At 59.0% G+C, this 23,135-nt stretch overlaps 1 protein-coding gene across 3 annotated transcripts; it reads right to left on the bottom strand.

Moving 5' to 3' along the window:
• Positions 1 to 567: 567 nt before the first annotated feature.
• Positions 568 to 9,323, bottom strand: AMOTL2 (angiomotin like 2). 3 transcript variants are annotated; one of them, XM_080410359.1, is made up of 10 exons: positions 7,967 to 8,084; positions 6,904 to 7,679; positions 5,191 to 5,425; positions 4,506 to 4,650; positions 4,257 to 4,349; positions 3,264 to 3,559; positions 2,861 to 3,153; positions 2,525 to 2,736; positions 2,203 to 2,358; positions 568 to 1,899 (listed from the first exon to the last, which is right to left on the bottom strand). In XM_080410359.1, exons 2-10 carry the CDS (start codon positions 7,617 to 7,619, stop codon positions 1,841 to 1,843), a joined length of 2,205 nt encoding a protein of 734 aa, XP_080266485.1. In that variant the 5' UTR covers positions 7,620 to 7,679; positions 7,967 to 8,084; the 3' UTR covers positions 568 to 1,840. The 3 variants fall into 3 exon arrangements, 2 of the variants coding, with proteins under 2 accessions (XP_080266485.1, XP_080266486.1); XM_080410360.1 differs by having other exon boundaries at positions 2,203 to 2,355; XR_013931836.1 differs by lacking the exons at positions 568 to 1,899; positions 2,203 to 2,358; positions 2,525 to 2,736 and having other exon boundaries at positions 3,016 to 3,153; positions 7,967 to 9,323.
• Positions 9,324 to 23,135: the final 13,812 nt, after the last annotated feature.

The raw sequence follows: 23,135 nt of genomic DNA, 5'->3' as shown, positions 1-23,135 counted from the left end.
GAGGGGAGGTGCTGGGGAGCAGCACGATGGGGCTGCGGAAGTCCTAAGGCAGCCCTAGCTCTAACATTAGGAGAACGTCTGGTCTTCCAGAAGACCAAGGAGCCGGGAAGGGTGGGAAGGGCTTGGAGGTGGCTGACAAAGCCAGGGGAGAGCTTGAGGATGAGGTCCAGCTGTGCTTGAGGATGTGGCCATCAAGGAGTCCCCATGGTGGGGGCATAGGAGGGCAGGAATGGGTCCTGTGAGGAAGAGGAAGATCCCATCAGGATGGAGAAACCAGAGTACTACATGCAGGGAGGGAACTACATGGACATTTCTAGGCAACTTCATCCTTTTTCCCCATCAGCGTGGGGAAATGAGATCCCAGTGGGATTTCAAAGAACACATAGATGCTCTTGAGCACTTTTTTCCCCTCTCCCATGCAGCTGCACCTCAAATTGGTGCCTGGGGAGCTGTGAAGGGCAGGGCAGCACTTCAGCCAAGGCATCACCACCCCTAGACCCCTTCCCCCAGCAGCACCTCTGCCTTGCCCCATCGCATGGGGGAAAAAAAAAAAAAAGTAGTCATGGGTCAATATTTGGGGTTTTTTTATTAAAATATTGTTATACCAAGTGGAATGCTACAGCAATCTCGGTATAGGGCGGCATAACGAAACAGCCAGGTTTACATTTAAATACTTAAGATAACTTAAAACGCACAAACAAGAACTCATCATCTTTGGCAGGAAAAAAAAAAGTTCACAGCACGAAAAAAAATACTTAAAAAGAAATACCAATATTAATATAAAATATATTAAGTTGTGGGGGTTTTTTTCCTCTTTCATAATTTTTTGTTTGTTTATTTTCCACTTTGTAAACAATGCACGAGAACCGAACGCATTTTTTACGTGTCTGGGAAAGAAAAATAAAAAATGCAGTTGTCCAGCAAATGCACGTTTAAAGAAGAAAGAAAGAAAGAAAGAAAAAAAAAAATATATACACAAAGGCCAAGGACGGGAAGCGTCTGAGCTCAGAGGAGCGAGACGCCAGCGCGGGCTATGGGCAGAAGCCAGCTGCCAGTAGCCGGGGGCTGCGATGGTGGGATGAAGCCAGGAGAGGGGTGGTGTGTCCCACCCCCTCCATCAGCTGTCCTTGGTTCGCTCCAAGCGTTTCGCCTCCGGTTTCGAGGGGGGGTTCTCCTCCACCTTTCATTCCCTTGATTATCATTTTCTCTTTTGCTCCACCACCGCTCCATCCCAAACCGCTTGCCCGTCTGTGATAAGGCCAGAGGCGGGATGCAGGTGACGGAGGTTTGGGGCTCCCAGCGCTTGGCTTGGCCACGTGGATCTGGGCAGTCGATGGGACCCACGGAGGATCCTTCCCAGCTCTGCCCTCGCGCAGAGGGTAGAGTTTGGGCGAACGGAGAGGGATTTTCCAGTTGGAAGTCAAGCACCTGGGTGGGTGCAAATGGCCAGACCCAGAGGTGGGCTGACGATGGAGCCAACCATGGAGCAGATGGGAAGAAGCCCCCTGCCTCAGGAGGGCAGAGAGGCGGAAATGATAAATACATTTGCTCCCGTCATACAAAACCTGGGTGTATTTACAGGGGAGTCACGAGGGCCTGTCACCACGGTGAGGTCCCCGGGCTCCAGCGCGCCCCGCGCAGCTGGGGACACATGTGGGTGCCAAGTGGGGACGGTGGCCCTTCCACGTGCGGGGGCCACCTGCTGAAACTGGCCGCGGGGATGCTGCTGAGCTCCAGGCTCATTCCTCCTTCCCGCAGGCTCCTCTGTCCCAGGCAGGGCGGCAATGCCTGTGCGGCAGGCAGGGAGGGTGGAGGGGCCAGCATGCTGCCCCTGGGTGCTTCAGATCAGGATCTCCACCATGTCGGACAGGTCCGGGGCTCTGGCAGCAGCTGAGCTCTCTGCAAAGAAAGAAGGTGAGAGCTGGAGGAGAGGTGAAGGGCATCAGCATGGCGCCCATCCCACCGAAGGGGCAGCAGCAAGTGTGCCACTGGGCCAGCGTCCCCCAAGGTGTTCACAAAAAAAGCTCTGCACCTAAAAAAGTGACAAGTGATTGCAGGGACTTGAACCCACCAGACTCAACTGGGGCCTTTAAAATGCCTTATAAAAATGACCGAAGCTTGTGCACAGCCCGTCTCCTGGGTGCTAAGCCCACACACTGGAGCACCCCCAGCTCTCCCCCATGCCTCCCCAGGGGGACTCACCCAGCGCACCGGCTGGGTGCTCGGTGCCCTCGCCCTGTTCGCTGCTCTCGGCCGCCCCATCCGTCTGCGTGCTGCCGTCCTTGCTGCCATGCTTGGAGTGGGAGGGCAGGGGAAGGGCAGCGGGTGCTGCCGCCCCTTCGGCGGTGGCTTTGCCTGCTGGAGGAGATGCCATTAGGGATCGCCAGCTCCTCCGGCCAGTCCCTATGGCTCACCAGAGAAATCCCCACTCCCCAGACTCTCTGCTTCCAAAACCGCAGAGGAAATTGGAAGCAAATCATTGCTGCCGAGCAAAGGCAGGGAGCTGGCAGGTGCCCGTGCTTACCTGCGATGCCCCGGGAGCTGCCCTCGGCCAGCCGGTCACTCTGGCCAGCCCCTGGCCAGCTCGGGGCGGCAGAGGCAGCGAAGATGGAGGGCACAGACTTCGCTGGCCGCAGGGAGCCCTGGAGGGCTTTGCTGGGATCCCTCCGTGAGCGCTGCTGCAGGACCTTGATGACGGCATCCTTCTCCAGGATTTGGGCATGAAGGGCTTTTAACCTGGAGAGAAGAAGAGGCAGAAGTTGGGAGAGGAGCCGGAGGGGGAGAGGAGGATGCGGGCACTGCCCAACCAGAACACGGCACAAGCTTGTCTGGGAAAACACCTCTGGCAAGGTGGGACTACCTGTTCTCCATCTCCTGGTGCTTGTGGCTGGCCAGGAGGAGGTCCTCGTTGAAGCTGCTGTTGGGGGAGTGCCGTGGGGAGTGGCTGATGAGGGTCGTGTCCCGCTGGGCGGCCGCAGTGGCTGCAGCGTCCATGGCAAACTGCCGCATGGTGCACTCCTCCAGGTACTTCTGCTCCCACTTGGTCATGTCGGCCTCCAGGGCCAGGATCTTCTCCTCCTTCTCCCTCAGCTGCTCGGAGAGTGTGTGGGCACTCAGTTCCGGCATCCCCCCGCCCACAGCACCTGCCTGTCTCTGCAGTGGTAAAAAAAACCCAACAAAAAGAGAGGATGAGGAGGTGCTGGGAGGATGCAGCACCCACTGCGGCTCACCGGCACCCACCACTGTGTCTCGCCGGCACCCACCTGCTGAGCCCGCAGCATCTTCAGCTCCTGCTCCAGGCGGGTACGGAGCCGCAGCTCAAGCTGCTCCCGCTTCTCGCAGGCAGCCTGGAGCTGGCCCAGGGCTGCCTGCAGCCGCTCCACCTTCTCCACGTAGGCGCGCTTCTTCCGCAGCTCGGCCTCCGCCTTGGCCGCCCGCGCCTGGGCACTGCCCAGCGCCTGCTCCAGCAGCTCTGCCCGCCGCCGCTGGTCCTCGTTGGCGCTGCGCAGCAGGGACACCTCCCGCTCCAGCTTCTCCTTCTCCTGCTGGTGCTCGTAGCCTGCAAGAGAGACCCCAAGCCTCAGCCGAAAAGGCTTTGCTGCCCTAAGGCCAGTCCACAAGGCCCCACGGAGGGGGGTCTTGGCTCCCCAGAACGTGGCCGTGCCGTCCCTCCCCAAGCACGCAGGGTATATGGGGGCTGGTGGCATCCCAGCCACCCAGGCAGAGGGCTGAAAGCCTCCACTCCAGCCCAAATTTTAGTTTGTGAAGAGTAAAAGCTGCCTGGCGTGAATCCAGCCACTTAAAGAGAATGGGATGCAATTCCTTCCACACAGCACCAATACCGTGCATCTCTGCTAAAGTAACGGATTTAGGTGTATTTTCCCAAAACAAAGCCCAGGCCTGCACAGCTGCGAGGTGTAGGAGGGAGGGAGAGAAGGGCGGCTGGCGCGGGCGGGAGTGCGGGCTCGGTGTTGGAAGAGCCGGCTGGGCGGCAAGAATGCAGAGAATGCGGGTCACGCCGCCGGCCGGCCGGCCAGGATTAATGGCTTGAGTCCAGCGCCAAGAGCTGCTCCATCCTCCCCGGGGAAGGCAAGAGCTGCTGCCCGCCACCCGCCTCCTCCTCTGCCACCCGCCTCCTCCTCTGCCACCCGCCTCCTCCTCCGCCGAAGGGGAGCGTGCTGAGCCCACCGCGTGCTGAGCCCACCGTCCGGGTGCCTCCGGGAGCCAGGCGAGGACGGGCATCCCCCGGGACTTACTCTGCGCCAGGAGTTTGGCCACGCTGCCCTGGTTGCTCTCCTGGCTTTCCTGGGTCTTGCTGGCCAGCTGCTTGTTCACAGATTCCAACCGCTCTGGTCCAAAGGCAATTAAACCCAATTAAGATTTAAATACAAGATTTCAGCTGGAGGAAGTGGGAGAAGCCTGGCTTACCCTGGAAACACCGCCGGGGGGGAAAAGCCAGGGGACAGAGTGTGCCCGTGGGGATGGGGACACGGAGGGTCCCTCACCTTTCAGGTCCCGGTTGAAGTCCTGGAGCCGTCGCATCTCGCCATCTCTCTTGTTCCTCATGGCTTTCTCCAAGGCTTCCCGCTTGGAAGACGCCTTGACGAGGTTTTCGTAATCCTCTGAGATGCGCTGGATCTCGCTCTCCAGCTGGGGCGGAGGAAGGGACAGGCCAGGGTTAGATATTCATGGAATGAGGAAAGGGAGATGCTGGCCAAAGCTCACTCAGGTCACTCAGCCCAACCCAAGCTGCCAGAGGAGCTCAGCACACCCATGGGACCCCCCCCCCCCTGTGGCTGACCCCCAGTGCACGTTTTGGGGGGAGGGGGAAGAATTTTTTCTGCCTTTCTTCTTGCAGAAGAGTCCCTCTGCAGGTTTTGGCTCTGCCATAGCCCGGCCGGCAGGGAACAGCCGCCCCTTGTACAGAGCCGCACAAAGGGCTTTCTGTGGCGGCTGGGGATGGGGGGGACAGGCGGAGGGAGGAGGGCACTGGAGAATGGGCTCCTTCTCCCCAGTCCCGGCTGCCGCGCCGCTGAAACACAGCTGCTCGGAGGGGAACAAGCTGCCGGAGGGAGGAGGAGAAGGGATTAAAACACTAAAGGGGGCGAATTTTCACAGCAGCTGGTTGAGCATCTCCGCGGGCAGGGGGGACACAATGCCACGGCTGAGGGGCTGCTGCCGTTCGCTCACCTTCTGGATGCGGCTTGCCTTCTCGGCGCAGCTCTCCAGCTCCCGCCGCAGCTTCTCGGTCTCCCGCTGGAGCCTCTCGTTCTCCCGCAGGACCGCGTCTGCCCGGGCCAGGCGGCTGCCAGCTGAGACTGCCTGGGCGCTCACCAGTGCCTCCACGCCGGCGGGACCCAGGGCTCCCGGGCAAAGGCTGCCTGGCAGCGGCAGGAAAGCGGTGGGGACGTGGGTGGGCAGCACCCTGCGGGGAGGGAGAAGGATGCTCAAGGGGGCTTCATGGGGAGGGAGAGCCGACCGCATCTCCGGCATCTCACTGACCGCACCAAACCCACGGGCCAAGGGGGTATCAGTGCCTCCAGGTCACCCCAAAGGAGGAGGAAGGATCCAGGAAGCACCTCTCCTGCTTTTCAGAGCTGGATAGCATTTTCTTTCTAAGAGGTGCTCATCTGAGCACCCTGGAACACAAAATAAACCCTGTCTTGCAGGGATACCTTCACCTGACAGCTCCAGGACCTGGCCAGTGGGCCAGGATGGGCTCCCAGCCGCCCACACCCACCCTGTTGCTGGGGATGCTGCAGACCGATGACAGCTCAGCAAAGGATGCACCTTGGAAGCCCCTTATCCTTGGTGTCTGGGCAAAGCGAGGGCTCCTGGCACGGCTCCTCACCACCAAACTATTTATATGTCCTCGCTATATTTGGAGGAGCAGGGCCAGCCCAGCCGCCCCTCGCGTGCCCACTCCGAGTTCCTCGACATCCCACGGCCGCCTTGAGCACCCCAAGCTGGGTGGCTGTGCACAGCCCAGCCCTGCTCTGCTGCGGGCTGCCCGCCAAGGGCCTGCATTCCTGCGGGATGATATAGGAGCGAGGAAGAATAAATACATCTTCCTCACAGCTCCCCTTCCCCTCTTTGTTCCCTGGAAGGAGAAGGTTTTCCTGCTGGAGATGCTATCGCTCTCTGCCTGGATAGGTCAGGAGGTCTGGAAGCAGCGTTCGCCCTCCCATCAAGCCTCCAGTTCCCTTCTTCCCATCATTTTCCACACTGGAGGAAGTTGTTTCCAGTCCTCCTCAAATGCCAGGCAATGCCCAGACCTCCGGGCCTCCCAGACCTCTCCGTGGCCCTCTCACAGGCAACCTGGGGCTCTGCCAGAGGCGTCAAGCTGCCAAAGGGAAGGGCCAGAGCTGCCCGGCACTGCTCATCGCCTCCACAAACTCCCCGGCACCAGCCCAGGCTCAGCTCAGCAGCAGTCCCACGGCACCGGCAGCTAACCAGTGCTACGTGGACCGGCTCAGGAGCACGGTGTGGGTTTCCATGGAGCGGGGAGCGCGTTTGCCTTCCACCCTGCCCCATGCCTGTTCCACATTTAGCAGTTTCCTGAGCTGGTTCCAGCTCCTAAATTAACCCCAAATTCCTCCCAGTGCATGGCAAGGGGGCAGGGTCTGCAGAGGCAGCGGGAAGTTTACCACCAGTTGGAAAAACCCAACTGTGCCAAGAGAAACTGGGGAGAGGAGAGGACCAGAAGGGTCCGCACAGAGCCCCTCGGGCTGAGCTGGACCTGGCCCTGCGAGGATGAGAGGTTCAGCAACAGCTGCCCCAGGTCCCCCACTGCTCTCCGCATCCCGCATCTTCCGAGCATCCATCCCAGCTGCTCCTGGGGCACTGCGGCTGGGAGGGCCCCAGCAGGCCCCCCAAAAGCCGGGTCCAGGGGCTACACGTTACCTGATTTCGGGATGCTGATATCCAGGGCCTTCCCGGGAGCACGGTTGGGGTTCGGCCAGGTAAGCGTCCTGGGAAGGGATGACGTAGGGATACTCCGGGGGTGGTCCCCGTGGCTCCGGCCCCTCTGGGTGCTGCCCTCGCAGGGCAGCGAGCTGGTGGTGGCGGGAGAGCTGGGGGTAGCTGTGGGAGGCGCTGATGGGGCTCTGCGCTTTGGCCCCATTCCTCTCCAGCGACATCCGCATCAGCCGCTCGCTCAGCGACCGCACGTGGCCGTGCTTCAGGTCCTTCAGCCCCTCGTCGGGGCGGCGGGTGCCGCTCTCGGCCCCGCGCGGACCATTTTCCCCCCGCTGCCCGCCCCGCTGCGAGGCGTAGTACTGGGAGTGCGCCTTGGCCTCCTCGTAGGTGGGCAGCTCCTCGCCCTTGTGCAGGGGCTGGCAGAGCCGATGGACGCTGCTCTCCAGGTAGACGTGGTCGGAGTGATGCTCCTGGCCCTGCGGCTCCTGCCGCGCCGACTGCTGCACCATTTGGCTCTCCTCGGCGCTGAGGCTCTCCAGGGAGGAGCGGGGGCTGCCGGCCCCCCCGGGGCCCCCCCCGCCGCGCAGGGCCTGCTGCTGGATGGCCAGCAGCGTGCGGTTCTCCGTCAGGTTCCCGTAGCGCAGCTGCTCCTGGATCAGGCGGTGCAGGACCGTCCCGTTGGACTCCTCGGCCGTCCGCATCGCGGGCAGCGCCACGGTCCCACCGCGGGGGCTCAGCGGCGACCGGCCACGCCGAGGCACCTGCGCGGGGAGAGGCGCGATAAGGGCGGCCCGGCGCGGGCGGGGGGCAGCGCAGGCCCTGGGGCCGAGGGGCTGCCTCCAGCAGCGGGGCCCAGCACCGGGACGTGCCGGCGGGACGGGAGCCCGCGGCGGGGCCGAGCGCTGCCGCCCCCATCACACCCACGGCGGGGGGGGGCCGCTCCCCACGGCCCGAGCGACGACCGGCGCTGCCCCGGGGCCAGGGGAGGCGGGCGGGACGCCCCCCCCCCGGCCGGGTGGCGGTGGGGGCCCCGGCGGGCGGCACTTACCGGGGCATGGCGGAGCGGGGCGGCGGCGGTGCTGCCCGGGGAGCGCGGCGGCGGCTCTGGGCGTCCCGCCGGCAGCGGGGGCCGGCCCGGGCGCTGCTATGCCCGGAATGCGGGGCCGGCCCGCCCGCCCCGCCCGCCCCGCCCCTCCCCGCCCGCCCCGCGGGGCCGCCGGCAGGGGGCGTGCGGGGGACGCGGGGCAGCTCCTGGGGCCGGCGCCTGCACCCCCCGCGCTCCCGGGAGGGGAGGGACGTGCAGCCCCGCTCCCCCGTCCCCCCCCTCGCCCAGAGCCTTCCCGCGACCCCCGGCACGCCGAGCCCCGGGGGTCCCCCCACGGCCCCGGGGACGAGCAGGGATGCCCGGGGCGCTCGGCTCGGGGGCTGCAGGGGGGCCCCACGCGCGGCCACGGGCGGTTGGGGGCTGGGGGGGGCAGCAGCGCGGGCAGAGCGGGGGCCGATGTGCGCCGCGGGCGTGCGGGGGGGCTGGCAGCTGCGGGGGGGCTCTGCCCACCAGCTGTCCTGGAGCACAGACACTTTCCCCCCCGCTCGGCTGCTGGCGGAGCCGCCCCATTGTCCGTAACACCCCGCCAGCCCCGCGCCCCCCCCTGGCCCATCTGCTCTGCCCGCAGCCCCCTCGCCTCCCCCGGCTGGGGGGCGCCTCGCCACAGCCGCCCCGGCAGCTCTGGCCTGCGGAGCATGGGGGTCACCGCCTTCGGGCAGCCCCCTGCCCCTCTCCCGGCCTCAGTTTCCCTTCTTGGGCAGACGCCGTCCCAGCGGGGCCGCCGTGGGGCTTGCTTGGCCATCTGCCGCGCCGGGGACACGAAGGGGCACGAGCCCATAGGGCCAAATTCCTTTTCTCCTTTCAGCACTCAAGAGCCCCAGCTCAGCTTTGGAGGACCCCCAACCCCAAAGCACAGGACACAAGCCCCCCGCAAGCCCCCCGCGCCCAGGGCTGCCCATGCGGAGCTCAGCACCGAGGCCCCGAGGTGGCAGATGGCCGAGGGCAGGCGGCGAGGCAGGTGCAGGGGAAAATTGCTAATTAGCTCCGGCACATTAAGCTCCTATTCTTGTGAGGGGGAGCCGGTATCTTCCAACCGGTGCAGATCCGGAGGCAGGTCTGGGAGGGGGACGGACACGGTGGTCTCCCCTCATCTCCTTGCCTTGCTGCTCCTGCTGGCGTGAACGCTGCTCCGGGTGGCATCACCCCGGGGAGACCCCAAGCACCATGGGATGTGCTAGCAGTCCAGGGGCTGCAGGCGCAGCTCTCTCACGCTGGGTTTTCTTCTAAAAAATGGGGGAAGCAGGGGGGATGAATCCCCGACGTGTAGCAGGTAACAGACTCCAAGGCAGGGGAGCGTGCAGAGAAGGTGCTTGGAGGAAGAAGAGCGCCGCGTTACAGGAGCAGAGATGAAGGACACGGCTGTGGCGTGGTCATGCTGGATTCGGGCTTAACGAAGCCTGACAGCATCCCCACCCAGGCAGGTCCTGAGCAGGTGCTCAGCACCGGGAAGCTCATCAAACAGTAACGGGGCTCAAGAAACAAGTTTTTCAGCCCAGTTTTACCAGTCACAAGTCAAATCCTGCCTGGCTGGAGTTTCGGAGGTGGGAATCAGCCCCAGCCCCGTGGGTGTGGGGGAGATCCTGAAAACCCAGCGAGGGTCTACCCTCTTGTGGGGATGAGAAGGGGGCATGGCTCTTGTCCCTGTGTCACCAAGCACCAGTCCAGGCCCAGCAGCAGCTGGATAGATGGACGGGCAGATGGATGGACGGACAGATGCACTGTTCCAAGATACCCCAAGCCCAGCAGCAGCACCTCTGAAGGCTGTGTGTCTGCCCTGCTTTTTCCCGAGGGGATGGGGCAACCCACCCTGAGCCCCCCGGGAGCCAGCCCAGCTCCCCCGGCAGCCAGGCCGCCTCTCCCGGCTCATCCACCAGCCTTATCTACGTCTGCGTCATCCTGCTTCCCTCCTTATCTGAACGCCGCTCTATTTCTGGCAGCAGGAAACCCCTCCTGGGCTGGTAACACCCCTTTGGAAAGTGATCTGAAGAGTTTCCTCTTTTTCTTTCTAATGCTGGAGGTAGGAAAAGCCTCAACCTTTTTGTTTTCCCCTGGAAGAGGCGAGATAGCAGCCGGCAGCCCTGTGCCGGGCCTGGTGGGCAGCAGGCAGCGGCAGGGCATGCCGGGGGCTGCCCACACGGACCCCTCTGCCCATGTGGGAGGGTGTGGGTGGGCAGCCTGGCGGGGGTCCTGCTGTGGGGCTGCGACTCGCAGCTCCATCGTCCCCTGGAGCGGCAGGCGAGCGCAGGTGCCGCTGTCCCAGGCTCCCCGGGTGACACATGGCTCCACAATGCCAAACCCTCCCACTGACCTCACCGCCGAGCCTTATAGGCGAGGCGTTGGAGCGAGACGAATGAGCCAAGAAAATACTCGCGGGATGAGATCACCTCGGCTGTCTTCACAGCTCCCGAAATGCCTCGGCCGTGCCGGATAACCGGGCGGGCGTTGCAGGCAGCTGAAGGTGCCTGCAATGGAGAGGAGGTGCGCAGCCAGCTTTAGGCTGGGCTCAGCACGTTCCCCGGGGTGATGGTTGTGGTGGTGAAAGTGTCCCCCAGCTGCCAAGCCCTGCTGTGGGCTGCAGGATGCTGAACTCCCCAAACCACTCTGTGGCGATTTGCCCTATAAAGCTCCCTCCAGGTACCTGCTTCTCTCCCAAGCTCCTGATTCAAAGTGCAGCCAGGTGGGAAGGAGAGCTGGACTTCAGGGAATCACACAAGCACCTTTCCTGTACTCCTTCCCAGTGCCAGGGTCCGTGCTGGGTGCAGGGCAGGAGACCCCCTGGGCTACCCCCTGAAGGTACCAGGATGCTGCAATCCCACGGGCAGGGAGCAAAGGCAGCACCCAGGCTCTTCCTTGCCACCCAGCATCCCAGCTGGGCGCCCCAGTCCTGGCGACACCCCCACAAGATGCCAGGCCTGATCACGACTCCTCTTCCCTGTCCTCTGATACTGGTTTCTCTCCAGCAGCTTGAAATGGGAGTCACACCATTTTGGGGGTGCCCCAGCTCTGCCCCCGTGGGGATGTGTGGCCTGGGGTGCTGCTGTGCGATGGGGAGAACCCCATTCCCATGGCTTTTCCCAGTGCCGCAACTCAGATGGGAAACACTCCTCAACCGGCTGGGGAGGGCAGGGGTGGGCATGGGGTCCTCCTGGCTTTTGCCCAGTCCCCTCACTCTTTTTTGTTGCTGCTTCATGAGCTGTTGACTGATACAGCTCTTCCTTGGTGGAGGAAGGAGAGGAAAGATCCCTTCCTGCCCGGGGTAAGCCCAGACAGCCGGGGGGGGGGGGGGGCGGGGGGAGGGCTCAGCTGAAGCAATGTGGGGGACAGGGTCCATGCCGCTGCAAAAAGGCAGATGGGGACAACCCTACAGGCAACCATCCCCCGAGACACAGCTCCAGCACTGCCTCTACCTGCCCCATCACTCCAGGAAAGAGCCAGCTGCCTCCATGCCGTGCACATCTGCCCCAGAGCCAGAGCAGTGAGACTCCCCCTTGTTTGGGGGGATGCTGGGTCTGACCCCAGGTGAGGGTCACACAGGGTTGGCAGTGCTCCTGCTCCCTCTCCACACCTTGTCCTGCATGCTCTCCCCCTGGGGCAGGGCAGGACTACCTGCCATGCAGCTGGGATGTCCCAAAACCAGCACCTGGGTAACCCAGGGGACTTTTGCCGCAGTTCTCCATCAATCAGACACCCAGGGAGGTGATGCCACGCGCACATTCACAAAGCCCCTTCTCAGGAATTTGGGGCAGGGAAAAGCATGGCTGGACCCCCCACCCCCCCCGGACTGCTGTTCAGCCACAGGATAACACAGATTCATGACAGTCAGGGATGCGCTCCTGGGTGTGCGCGCTTCTTCTGCAGTGCCGCAGCTTCACCCTCCTGCCATCCCCGCTGCTGGCTCTGGCTCCAGCAGCCACTCAGCAGGACCAGAACCAATTCCCAGTGGCAGGGACAGCCCCAAGCCTTGCCTGGCCCTTGGGAAGCTGCCACCAGCAAGGAGACAGTGAGGCTGGATGTCCCTGTGCCCCCCAGCCCCGCCAAACAGGCAGCACGGGCCAAACCCTGTCCTGAAGCAGGAAATGCAAGGGACAATGTGCAAACCTGTAACAAAGCCACGTGGCCATCAGAAAGGGGCTGGGACCCTCCTCCTCCTCTTTTCTGTGTTTTAAACCCCCTGAGTCATTTCCATTCCTGGATGTTAAATTGTCCTGTACTGCTTTCCTTTATTTTCCTGTTTCCTGAAAGGGGTTCACTGTTCCTGAGCTGCGTGCCCCGGCGCGGTGGGACCCAGGGCTTTGGTTTCAGTCAACAAAGGTCGAGCGCGGCCACCCACCGCAGCCCAGCAAGATGCCAGGAGCCACCAGCCCCAGGGGACACGGCTCGGCATTTCCATAGCAGAGCCCTTTGCTGTTGTTTGGCCACGTTCTCACATTTGAGGCATATTCACCCTTTCTTGAGAAATGCGCAGCACCGGGTGTGATTTCCTTCCCACAGGAGGGCTGGCGAGGAACCCCCCATGGCTCCGGCACTGCTGGGAGGAGGGGACGGCTCCATCCCCTGCCCCAGCGCTGGGTGGGAGCCTGGGGTGACACAGTGTCACCTGTTTGCACACTTGTCTCTGCTCTGGAGTGCCTCCAGGTTGATGTGGCCCAGACTGGATCCTCTCCAGTCTGTCCACATCTTTTTCGAAATGTAGGGGACCAGCACCGCAGGTGCAGCCTGACAAGCGCTGGGTAGAGTGGGACGATCACTTTTCTGTCTCTGCTAGTAACGCCCCTGCAGATGCAGCCTGGGATCTGCCTTGCCTTCATCGCTGCAGCAGCTCCCAGCTGGCTCCTGTTCAGCCAGGTCCACCAGGACCCCCAGGTCCCTTTCAGGTGCTTCCCAGCCCGTACTGGGCTCGGGTTCTCTTGTCCCAGGACTTTGCACTTGTCTTTATTAAGCTTCATTGCGTTCTTGCTAGCCCACTCTTCCAGCCTGTAAGATGGCCCTCCCTTCTGGCATGTCCACCTCACCACCCAGTATGGTATCATCAGCAGGTGAGGGCGCCTTAAACCCCATCATCTAGATCATTTATGAAGATGTGGAATAGTGGGGGGTCCAGAATCGATCCCTGGGGGACCCTGCATGTGGACAGGCTGCCAGCCAGAGTCAAAACCATCGGTCACCACCGTCTGAGTGCAGCCTGTGAGCCAATTTCCTACCTGTCTCGTGGACCACCCATCCAGTCTGTGTCTTGCCAGTTTGCCAAGGAGAAGGCTGTTGGGTGCTGAAATCCAGCAGGATTTCAGGAGGTTGGCAGGAAAACCCTTGGTAAGAAATGGCACCTCTTCGACAACCTGAGGAGGAGGCAGAGGTCTGCAGGAGAGCAGCCTCCAGCACTTCCCTGGCTGAGGACTCTGCCACCATGCTGCCTCCTGTTCACCTGGTCTCGTACCAATTAATACAGTTACTCTGTATTAATAAATTCGATGTGGCATGGGAGAGACAAGCTCTGTGTCACCACTGGGAACAGTGCCAGCTGCATCCGAACACCTGAGCCATGCCTGCGAGCTGGTTGTGGTGAAAACACAAGTGAACGGTGTGCCAGACATGAAGGTAACACCTTAATGGCACCGAACGTCCCCTGGCATGATGACAGTGCGAGTGTCACCAGGCTGGTCACTGCTAATACATGGCTGGATTACTCGGGGGCTCATTACTCAGATGCGGCTGCAGGCAAACCCTGTGTGGACACAAAGTGGCTGGGAAACATCCCTTGACTCCCTTGTCATGAATTTTTGAGCTTCTCCTGTTGCACATGGTGATGGTAGTCGTGAGAGAAGCTGGGGTGGCATCAGGACAGATGTGGGAAGGGGACAGCGAAGACCATCTCTCTATATAGCTCCCTCCAGCCCAGCGAGTGTGCAGAGGAGACACAGTTGAGGCAAAGCAGGTGTAAAGGCGGATGGTGGAGCAGCAGCAGCTTCAAACCCAACACTGTCTTGAGAAAGGTGTGACAGGGATAGACCCACAGGCCGTATTGCCCCTGGTCTCGTCTGTCAGGGGGACACGGACGAGTGTGGAGAGATGGGCTCAGAAGGACCCATAACTAGCACCTGGTTATTAGCCAGAGGGATAAACAGAGTCAGGGCCTCAGGACAAGTTTGTCCAAGAGCAGGGAGACGCTGCAGGACACTGCCCAGACTGTTACAGCTCCGCGTGGCAGAAATGCTCTTTCTGTACTTCAGCTCCTGGGAGCCGCCAGCAGCCACGCCGGCTGCCTCAGGCAGGGACATGTGTCCCCAGCACTCCCATGTCGCTACCTGTCCCTCCTCCTGTGGTGCAGCTGGTGGCCATACAGACCCTCCTCAGCTGCCTGCTCAGCTGTGACACTATGCATGAGCGCTCTGTTCCTGGACCTTCTCACCCTGGCAGTGTTCCCCACCAGCACACAGCACAGATGCTGCCTCTAGCATTGGAGAAAAGCAAAGAAAAGAGTGGGAAGACCAGGACTTGAAAATGATGGGTACTGGGAGTCTTTGGTGACAAGTTTCTGCCAGACTCCCATGCTGAAGGTCGTCTTGCTTATGGCAGTGAGTCTGTGGCGGGTCCTGTGGCTGGCAGCCTGCAGCTCTGCTCTATGAGCCAGCTTTTTTGCCAAGTTGAGCCTCCTCTGGGAACATGGGGACGTGGGGACAGGTCCACATGCCTGCCCTGCACAACACAGCATTGGTTCAGGAATCCCACAGCCCGCTCTGGCCAAGGACGGTGCTGGCACGCAAGTTCAGTGTCACAAGAGCAATAGCTGCACTAGCTGGGGCAAACTGGAGCTCCTCTGGCCAGGATGCTGGACCTATTTTTGTTGTTCTGGAGGTGACCTGTTCCTCAGAGCTAACTCGGCACCCTGTATCACATACAGGCAGAGCCTCTGGCACCTGGAAGCCTCCAAAGGGAATGTGGAGATGAAGCCCAAGTGCACCGACAAGATGGTCCTGGTCTTCTCAGCAGAATCCCCTTTTACATTGTCCTGGGCCCATGTCCTAGAGGAGTCTTCATCCGTGCACGGCTAAACCTCACCCTTCCCCAGCCCGGCCAAGGTGGGAAGGTTACGCTGGCCACCGAGCAAAGACCTGCAAGTGGAGCCACATGTTTTAGCTGTGTGCTCAATGATACAACAGAAAATGCCTCTGAAGTCCCGGCCCTCTGGAGCATTTCCTTAGCTCGCTGGAATTTCCGTTTATTTCTTCCTCTCCCAGGCTCTTACCGAAAACCGGTGTCGCCACATGTGTCTCCTGGGCAGGCTCTGGAGCGCGGCCAGCTCTCCTGGTCCCCCTCTCAGGTCTCTCACCCATGTGCCGGGCATCTGCAAGGAGCAAGCTCCCCAAGGGTGTCAGCTTTGCCTGCCCCTTGATTAATCACTGAAGGCAACTCTGCCAATCAAGGAAAGATTTACAAGGCAGGCAGGAAGCTCTTGTTTTTACAGGAGTGCCTCAAACACACGAACACAGTAGGAAAAGCAAACATTCCAGGCATACCAAGGGATCCACGGGATAAAAATTCCCCAAACAGCCCAGATTAAGATACTTGGCGGCACATGGAAACACTAAAACCTGGATTCAAGGATTTAGTTGTCTTATTTAGCAGAGAGCCCTGAGCACTGCATGGAACAACCTGAGCTGCATGGGAACAGCCACCCTGGAGGGGCAGGGAGAGGGTCAGCAGCAATGCCCTCCGTACAATAAAGGTCAGGGCTGGCCCCCACCCCTCTCCCAGCTCCATATGGTCACCAGAGCCTTCTGGCAGTGTTTGATGTGAGTTTTCCTTTGGAAACACTCAGCCCTGCTCCTTAGCACGTCGGGCAGGGGGCACTGAATCAATGCAATGCCAAATCTGAGCCCGCCGGAGCAGAGAGCGCCGCTGTTCTGACCCCAACTGCCGAGCCCCCTGGCTGGAGAGCAGCAGTTGTCATGCGGAGTTGATACCCACCCATACCTCCCATCCTACCACAAAACCCGCTGAAAGTGAATGGGAACACTCCCATCCTCTCTGGTCCCAAATACCAACCCAGCAGATGCAGCAATGCCCCCGCGACTGCTTGCCCCCACTGAAATACTCCTCGAGCATCATCAGTGTTGAATGAGAAGAGAAACTGGCAGGCTAAAGCAGGTCTGGTCCCACCGGTGGGTTCAGCCGTTTCTACAGAATAACCCGTCTCCTGGGCTGCTTGACCCTCTCACTCCCTGGCCGGTCCCCAGATGCCACGGTCTGACAAACAGCAGCAGTATTTTTCATTTATGGGGTTTCAAGGGACCTGCTTTTCTAGGCAGGAAGGAAACAGCACTTTGGTTTCTTTAAAAAAAAAAATCAGTCCAAATGATATGCTTCCCCTTTCTCTGATGCTCTTTTGAACTTCATTTTTTCAATTTGAAATCATTTTTCAAGGGAGTTCACTCTTTGGCTGTACTTCCCAGAACTTGCTCCTGTTTGTCAAGTTATCTGTGCAAGGAATTCACACCTGTGCAGTTAGTCCTGACTCTGTGTCGAGGGATAATCTGAACTCCACATCAGGCTCAGAATCTCAAGGTAAAGGAGAGGAAGAAGCCCTGCAGGACAAGAACGCAAGAAGGCTCAGAAATTTTCCTAAGCCACAAATATTTGCTCTTCTGAAGGGACGAGATGCCGCATAAAGGCTCCTTTTTCATCTTTCTGTAAAACACCATAACAAAAAGTGGAATTCGACCTTGCCTAGTTACATATGGGTTGTCCACTTCTGCTCCAAATCCAGCTGCCAGTGGCAGGACGCTCCGGCTCCCACTCACAGCCAGACGGTTTTGGGAAGAGCGGCAGAGGGGTCTGACAAGGAAATAAGTCATCTGCTGAAAGCAAGAGTTAAAGGGAGGCACGTGCTTGAGATCATTGAATCACAGCATGGTTCAGGTCAGAAGGGGCCTTAAAGATCAACCCTGCCACGGGCAGGGTCACCTTCCCCTGCACCAGGGTGCACCCAGCCCCGTCCAGCCTGGCCCTGGGCGCTGCCAGGGATGGGGCACCCACAGCTGCTCGGGGCAGCCTGTGCCGGCGCCTCGCCGCCCTCGTTGTAATTAATTAATTTCTTCCTTATATTAATCTAAATCTCCCCTCTTACAGTTGCAAACCATTCCCCTTGTCCTGTCACTACAGACCCTGGTAAAAAGTCTCTCTCCATCTTTCTATAACCCCCCTTTATATATCAAAAGGCCACAGCAAGGTCTCCCCGGAGCCTTCTCTTCTCCAGGCTGAACACCACCACCTCTCCCAGCCTTTGGTCCCAGGAGAGGTGTTCCAGCCCTTGGATCATCTTTGTGGCCTCCTCTAGATCCACGCTAACAGGTCCACCTCTTGTGCTTGGGGCCCCAGAGCTGAATGCACTAATTATCCTAGAATACAATCCCTCCTTTACACACTCAGCAAGCCACCCGCTGTGCACTAAGATGATGCAGATTGCCCTGAGGGTTTATCCCAAATCCCAGCCCGTGCTGGAGCATGAGCGGGGCTGCCTGCCCCAAAGGCTTGCCCCAGCTCCCCTCCTGCAGCCCCAGCTTTCACAGAGCTCCCTGTGGACATCGTATCATTACTGCAAGCAACTTCCTTGTGCTCTTCCTTTTCTTTTCTGCCTCTGTTCATCACCACCCCGTGCAGCAGAAAGAAGTCCAGGAGACCTTTCAACAGCCAGCTCACAGTTGGGACACATGAATGCATCCTTCAGAGACTGGTTTTGTCCCAGTAAATAGGATTGGCTTTCATGTGTGGCTCTGCATTTCTGTGATCGTAAGTGTCAGTACCTCTGCCCTTCCATCTAGCACCAAGTTTAACCTGCTTCCATGTCACCTTTCCCAGCAGGATCCTCCTAAGTGGCCATGGCTGTGTTGAGCGTGCAACCCTTCCCCAGTGCCTACCAGCATCTTCCCTTTCCGGGCCTTTTGCAAGTGCTCTGAGGGTTCTAACCTAGCAATTCATATCCGAAAATTTCAGCATCTGCTTAGAAAAAACAGGCTGGCTGTGTCTAGGAACCTTAACGTGGCATTGCAGGGGCATGAGTCACCATCTCCAGTGTTGTTTTCTGTGCCATGGTATTTTTGTTTGCCCTCCACCACAGAAGAATGACACAAGCTCGCCGCATGACAGCAGCACCTGGCCCACTAGTTGCAGCCCCATCTGGTTAGGAAAAAGTAAATAAAGTCACACCGTGCAGCCGAGGAGCCATCCCAAGGGAGATGGCCACAGTGCACACACCACTCAGGCCAGCACCACGCGGAGATCAGAGGGTCCATGAATCCAGCAGCCGCTGACGGAATGTGATAAAGAGTATTGGATCCAGGAAGAAAGTGGCCAAGTGTAACCACTCGCTTGTGCTAAGAGGGAGTCAGGAATAAAGCCCCAGAGCACCATGGTCAGGAGACACAGCGTCAGGAGGACCACTGCTGTCACCCGCTGGGCAGGCTGGAGCTCTCAGCTAAGCACTCTGTCTTTGAACCAAGACTTTCCAAGGTGTCAGTTTGCAGCCCTTTTCCAAACATGGTTCAGAGTGGAGACACCTCTGGGCTCTCAGCATCTCTCTGGGCCTCCAGCATCAAGTTGCCTGCTCTGGGCATCACTGCTGCCCACCCAGGGCCTGTTTCCTGGATGGGAGCACATGGGGTCGGAGGTGGGGAAATATTAGGGTAGGTGGGACTTCCCATCCTGACATCAAAATGGGGTTAGAAGACCTAGCCAGAGTGCTTCAGGTGCTCTCTGCCCTGTTTTGCCCTCCCATCCCTTGCCTTCCCATCTCATCACTTGCTTTCCCTTACTTTCCTTTACCTCACCTTCCCTTCCCATCTCTTGCCTTCCCCTTCTGCTTCCCTTAGGCAAGATGACCCAGCTGCCCTGAAGGTACAGCAGGACAGGGGTGAGAAGTTCCTGTGGCCACCACACCACCAGGTGTGTTGAGCGGACGCTGGGGATGGCACACCAGTCTCCTCTTCTGGTGCATGGGCCCAGGCGCTGCGGCACAAGTCCGGCTCTCTGGGCTCGGGTGGGAGGGCGGCATCTCGCAGTGTGAATCCTGCCCTGCTATAGGCTGCCTCACGCCAGGAGGATGATAGTGGAAAGCCAAGATCAGGTCAGATGGCGCAGAGCCAAGATCAGACACCGCACCGGTGGCCGGTGAGATGATGTGCCATCTCCACACAAGCCCCTGCCATGGCAATGGTGCTGGGAAGCTGAGGGACCCCTCTGCCCTGCGCTTCAAGTCCTCCTCCATCCACAAAGTGGTGGAGATGGCGGTGTCCCTTCTGGGCAGAGTGACAAGTGACACCACAACACAACAGTCCCTGGGGAAGGAGGAATGTCTGGGAGGTGTCAGTGGGCAGGTGAGAAGAGAGGGGTGAATTCAGATCTGCCCTTCTCAGTTCAGCCAGGAGGTGAGTTCATGCTCTGAGATTTTACATCCTGAGTAAGACCGCCCAGACCGACGCTTGGGTATGAGAAGGAGCCTGTCTCCTGGAGGGGCCATTTTAGGGCAGAAAGCAGAGACAAGCCGTGAGGTCCTGAAATGCAGGTCATCTCTGCTCCTGCAATGTGCTGTGAGGTGCTGCGTTCCCACATACACGAGGCTACCCAGCCAGGCACGCCGGAGCAGCAGGCGCTCGGGTGAAATACACCCCACCGGCTACGACGCACCGTAAACACGGGCATAAACGGGCTGCTGGACAGAGATGTGCTTAGAGCTATTCCCATCCCAAGCAGGAAACTGAAAGGGATAATACCCAGCGAAGCTGTGAACTTAACCTTCAGCTATGCAAATTACAGGGAACAAAAAATGCAACCAATGTGAACTAGTATTATAAATGTACCTTAACTACAGGCACCGCATTATAATGCGTAACCTTGCTGAACCAGGGCAGTGGGAAAGAGCAAGCAAGTTTCAGCCTCAGAGCTACCTGGGGTGAAATGGAAGCTATTTTTTCCAACCGCTTCTGCTGTCACATGCGATCCCACTTTGATAGTGACTGCACAAAATGGGCTGACCAGCTAAACACACGCGAGTCATAACACGGCTATGTTGACAAACTGAATCATATTTAGTGGGATGATACCCCAGGCAAAGACTGGTGAGGGAGCAACGTGAAAGCATCAGCAAACGTGTGCTGCCGAGACTCGCAGTGCTGGTTTGGGAGCGCCAAGCTCCAAACCCACAGGCCAAGCCTCTATTTGTAGGCACTAAGTGAAAGCACAGGCAGCAGCAGCAGCTTTTTAGGGTGCAGAGCCCAGAGCCATGCAACGACAGGGATTGTAACTGCTCTGAGCTAACCTGGCCCCTCTTGGTGTTAGACCCAGGGTGCGGTGGGGAGAATGGGGAAACATCTCCTTTGCAAATGGCTCTGTGCCACCCAGACATTGTCCTGAACACATGTAAAATAATGAGATTTAAATGACAAATTAAATATATTATGCTTTATATACCTAAAATTAGATGTAGATCTAAAATTACCAATCACTCCTCTAGCCCCCCAAATTAATTTTTCTGCGGAATTACTGTTATGTCACTAATTTGAAATATGCTGCTTCAGCATCCAGGTATGTGAACTACATTGCTTTCACGCTGAAGCTGCTCTAAAGGCAGAGACGTCAGGTAACACACAATTAATAAGGCTAGATTCTGAAAATAGCTGCGTTTGCTATTGGGTTGGAGATGGGAAAGAGGTAATCCATGTGTATTTAAATGGCCGGTAACAGGATTCTGGTTTACATGCACCAAATGTCATCATTTTGAGTACACATCAACGTACTGAGCAAGAAGCTCAAAGGCATAGTAAAGAATTAAGTCATGAAGTTAACCATCAGCTGCAAAAATTACAGGGATTGAGAAATGTAACCGATGTAAAACTGCACTGTAAAGACATGCTGGAGTTATGACATACAGCCTCTCGCACATCTAGCTGTTACTATATTTTCTTTTAGAAAACCAAAACAAAACAGGAAAATTTTGCTATAGACATGAGAGAGAAGGGGAGAAAAAGCTACAAGAGGAAAGATTGCCCAGTCTGGTGGCATTAATTTAACAGAATTCTAACTTCTTTACATATCTGGTTATTGATGTTTTAGAGATCACTATAGTCTTCATACTACCACGACTTACAGAAGAATCAGATCATGTAACTCCATGTTAACTGTCCTTTTATGTCTAGGACAAACCCTTCAGGCTGCACAGGTCATACAGACATCGGATGAGCACTGCAGCCATGCTGACCCTGCGCTCACAGCACAGCAAAGCACACGCAAAGCCATTCCTACAGATGTTTTAAAATCCTTTAAAAGCATTAAAATCACTGTCCTTACACTGTCCTGGTGAGGATAAGGAAGTGGTGTTACCAGGAGGCACTGAGGAGCTTGCTTAAAACAGCAAACTCTATTCCCAAGAGAATTTCTGTTATCTTTTTTTTGAACCCTAAGGCTTCTCCTGAGGTGGGCTACACTGCACAACAGAGGAAACCACAGCTGGGGGGTTGTGCTTTCAGAGAAATCTTCCAGCCCCACAGGTCCAGAACCTCCTGGCTCCACGCCTGCTCTCAGGGTGGGGGTCCCAGGGCAGGAGACAAGCATTGTCCCTGCTCCCAGCACTGTGCCCGCTGACAGGGCAGCTGTACGAGCCTCATGTGCAGTGTCTGCCTTAGGGGCAGGGAAGACCCCTTCCCCAAAGACCATCCTTACTCCTTTCCTAGTTTGTAGGATACTGTTTGGTGGGCTTAGCGTTCTGGCTTTCCCTCCCCATAGATTTAGTTGTGGACAAAACCAGCAGGAGCGTTGCAGACAAGTCTCGGCTTCGCACAGGTAAACTGTCAAAAACCTCACACCTTTATGCAGGAATTCAAACAGCCACCCTGCAACCCCTCCAGATCCCGGTTCCAGGATTCAGGTAGGCCACACGGACCGCGGAGAAGGCACGCGTGGAAAGCCGGCTGCGGCGCCCCGAGCCGGCGCAGGGCTGGGTGGGCACGGGGCTGCCGTGCCCTCTGCTGGGCTGCTTCCTCGGCCGGCCCGGCCTGCCGCCGGCCCGCAGGGCTCGGGCATCTTCCTCAGCCCAAGCCCCGAAGCCTAAGCGGAGTCGTAGTTAAGTTCCAGAAGTAACGAGGAAGGGAGTTTTAATTAATCCAAACACCATCGCTCAGGCTCCCTGCGGGCGTGAAAAGCCAGCAGCCCTCCGGCCACAAGGGCTGCCCCGGGTGATTGAACCTGCCCGCTCTCCTCCACAGCTCCCTCCTTCGCTTCCCTTAGACGCGAAAACTTCATTTCTTTCACGAGGAAGCGTCTCCCCTGCAGCAACACCCGCAGCTTCCCCCGCTAATTCCCCCCCCCGAGTCAACACCCGCAGCTTCCCCCGCTAATTCTCCCTCCCGAGACAACACCCGCAGCTTCCCCCGCTAATTTCCCCCCCCCCCCCGAGTCAACGCTCGCAGCTTCCCCCGCTAATTTCCACCCCAGAGCAACAACCGACAAACGCAGCATTGAAAAAAACCAGCTTCTTTACTAGCGGGGCAGGACGAGGGGCTGCCCGGCCGGCCCGCCGCGCGCGCCCGGAGGCAGCTCGCGCCGGCCGCCGGGCCCGCGGACCGTTGGGCCCCTTACATCACAACCGGGCCTGCCAATAGAACGCCGGGACCACCGGCTTCAGTTGGGCTTCGGCCATGGCTCAGGCGGCTGCAGTGCTGAGTGCGCCCGGGGTCCCGATGGCAAACCGCCGGCGACCTAGGTGGGACAGGGCTCGGGAAACACAGAATTCACATCTCCTGAACACAGCGGTGGTAGGAAACAGCAGGCGGCGGCCGGGCGCACGCCGCCGTCGGTCTCACCTGCCCGTTGTCCCTCGGGACGCGGAAGGCACCTGTGCGGGGGGCAGAGGGCCTTTCCCCCGCGGAGGTAACGGACTCCCCCACCAGCGGAGCCGGCCAGGACCGTGCAGCTCCCCGCCTCCGGGCCGAGCTCCGCTCGTGGTTTCCGGGGGAAAACCCGCCCATCCATCCGGGGCAAAACCACTCACGCCGCCGCAGGAGAGTAGCAGGGGCCGGGCTAGGACGGGATGGGGCGGGCTAGGACGCCGTGAGGCTAGCGGCAG

The sequence above is a fragment of the Falco punctatus genome (assembly GCF_963210335.1).
Source record: "Falco punctatus genome assembly, chromosome: 13".
Taxonomy (NCBI): Eukaryota; Metazoa; Chordata; class Aves; order Falconiformes; family Falconidae; genus Falco; species Falco punctatus.
Note: the sequence above shows the minus strand (reverse complement) of the source record. Positions and strands in the feature narration are given on the sequence as shown.

Bases quoted from the DNA above. Each gene is read 5' to 3' on its own strand.
- AMOTL2 (XM_080410359.1), bottom strand. From the start codon at position 7,619: ATGCGGACGGCCGAGGAGTCCAACGGGACGGTCCTGCACCGCCTGATC. The intron at 4,350-4,505 runs GTGAGGGACCCT...CCTTTGGACCAG, and splicing joins CTTCAACCGGGACCTGAAAG to AGCGGTTGGAATCTGTGAAC. The intron at 3,560-4,256 runs GTAAGTCCCGGG...TCTCTCTTGCAG, and splicing joins GGCCAAACTCCTGGCGCAGA to GCTACGAGCACCAGCAGGAG.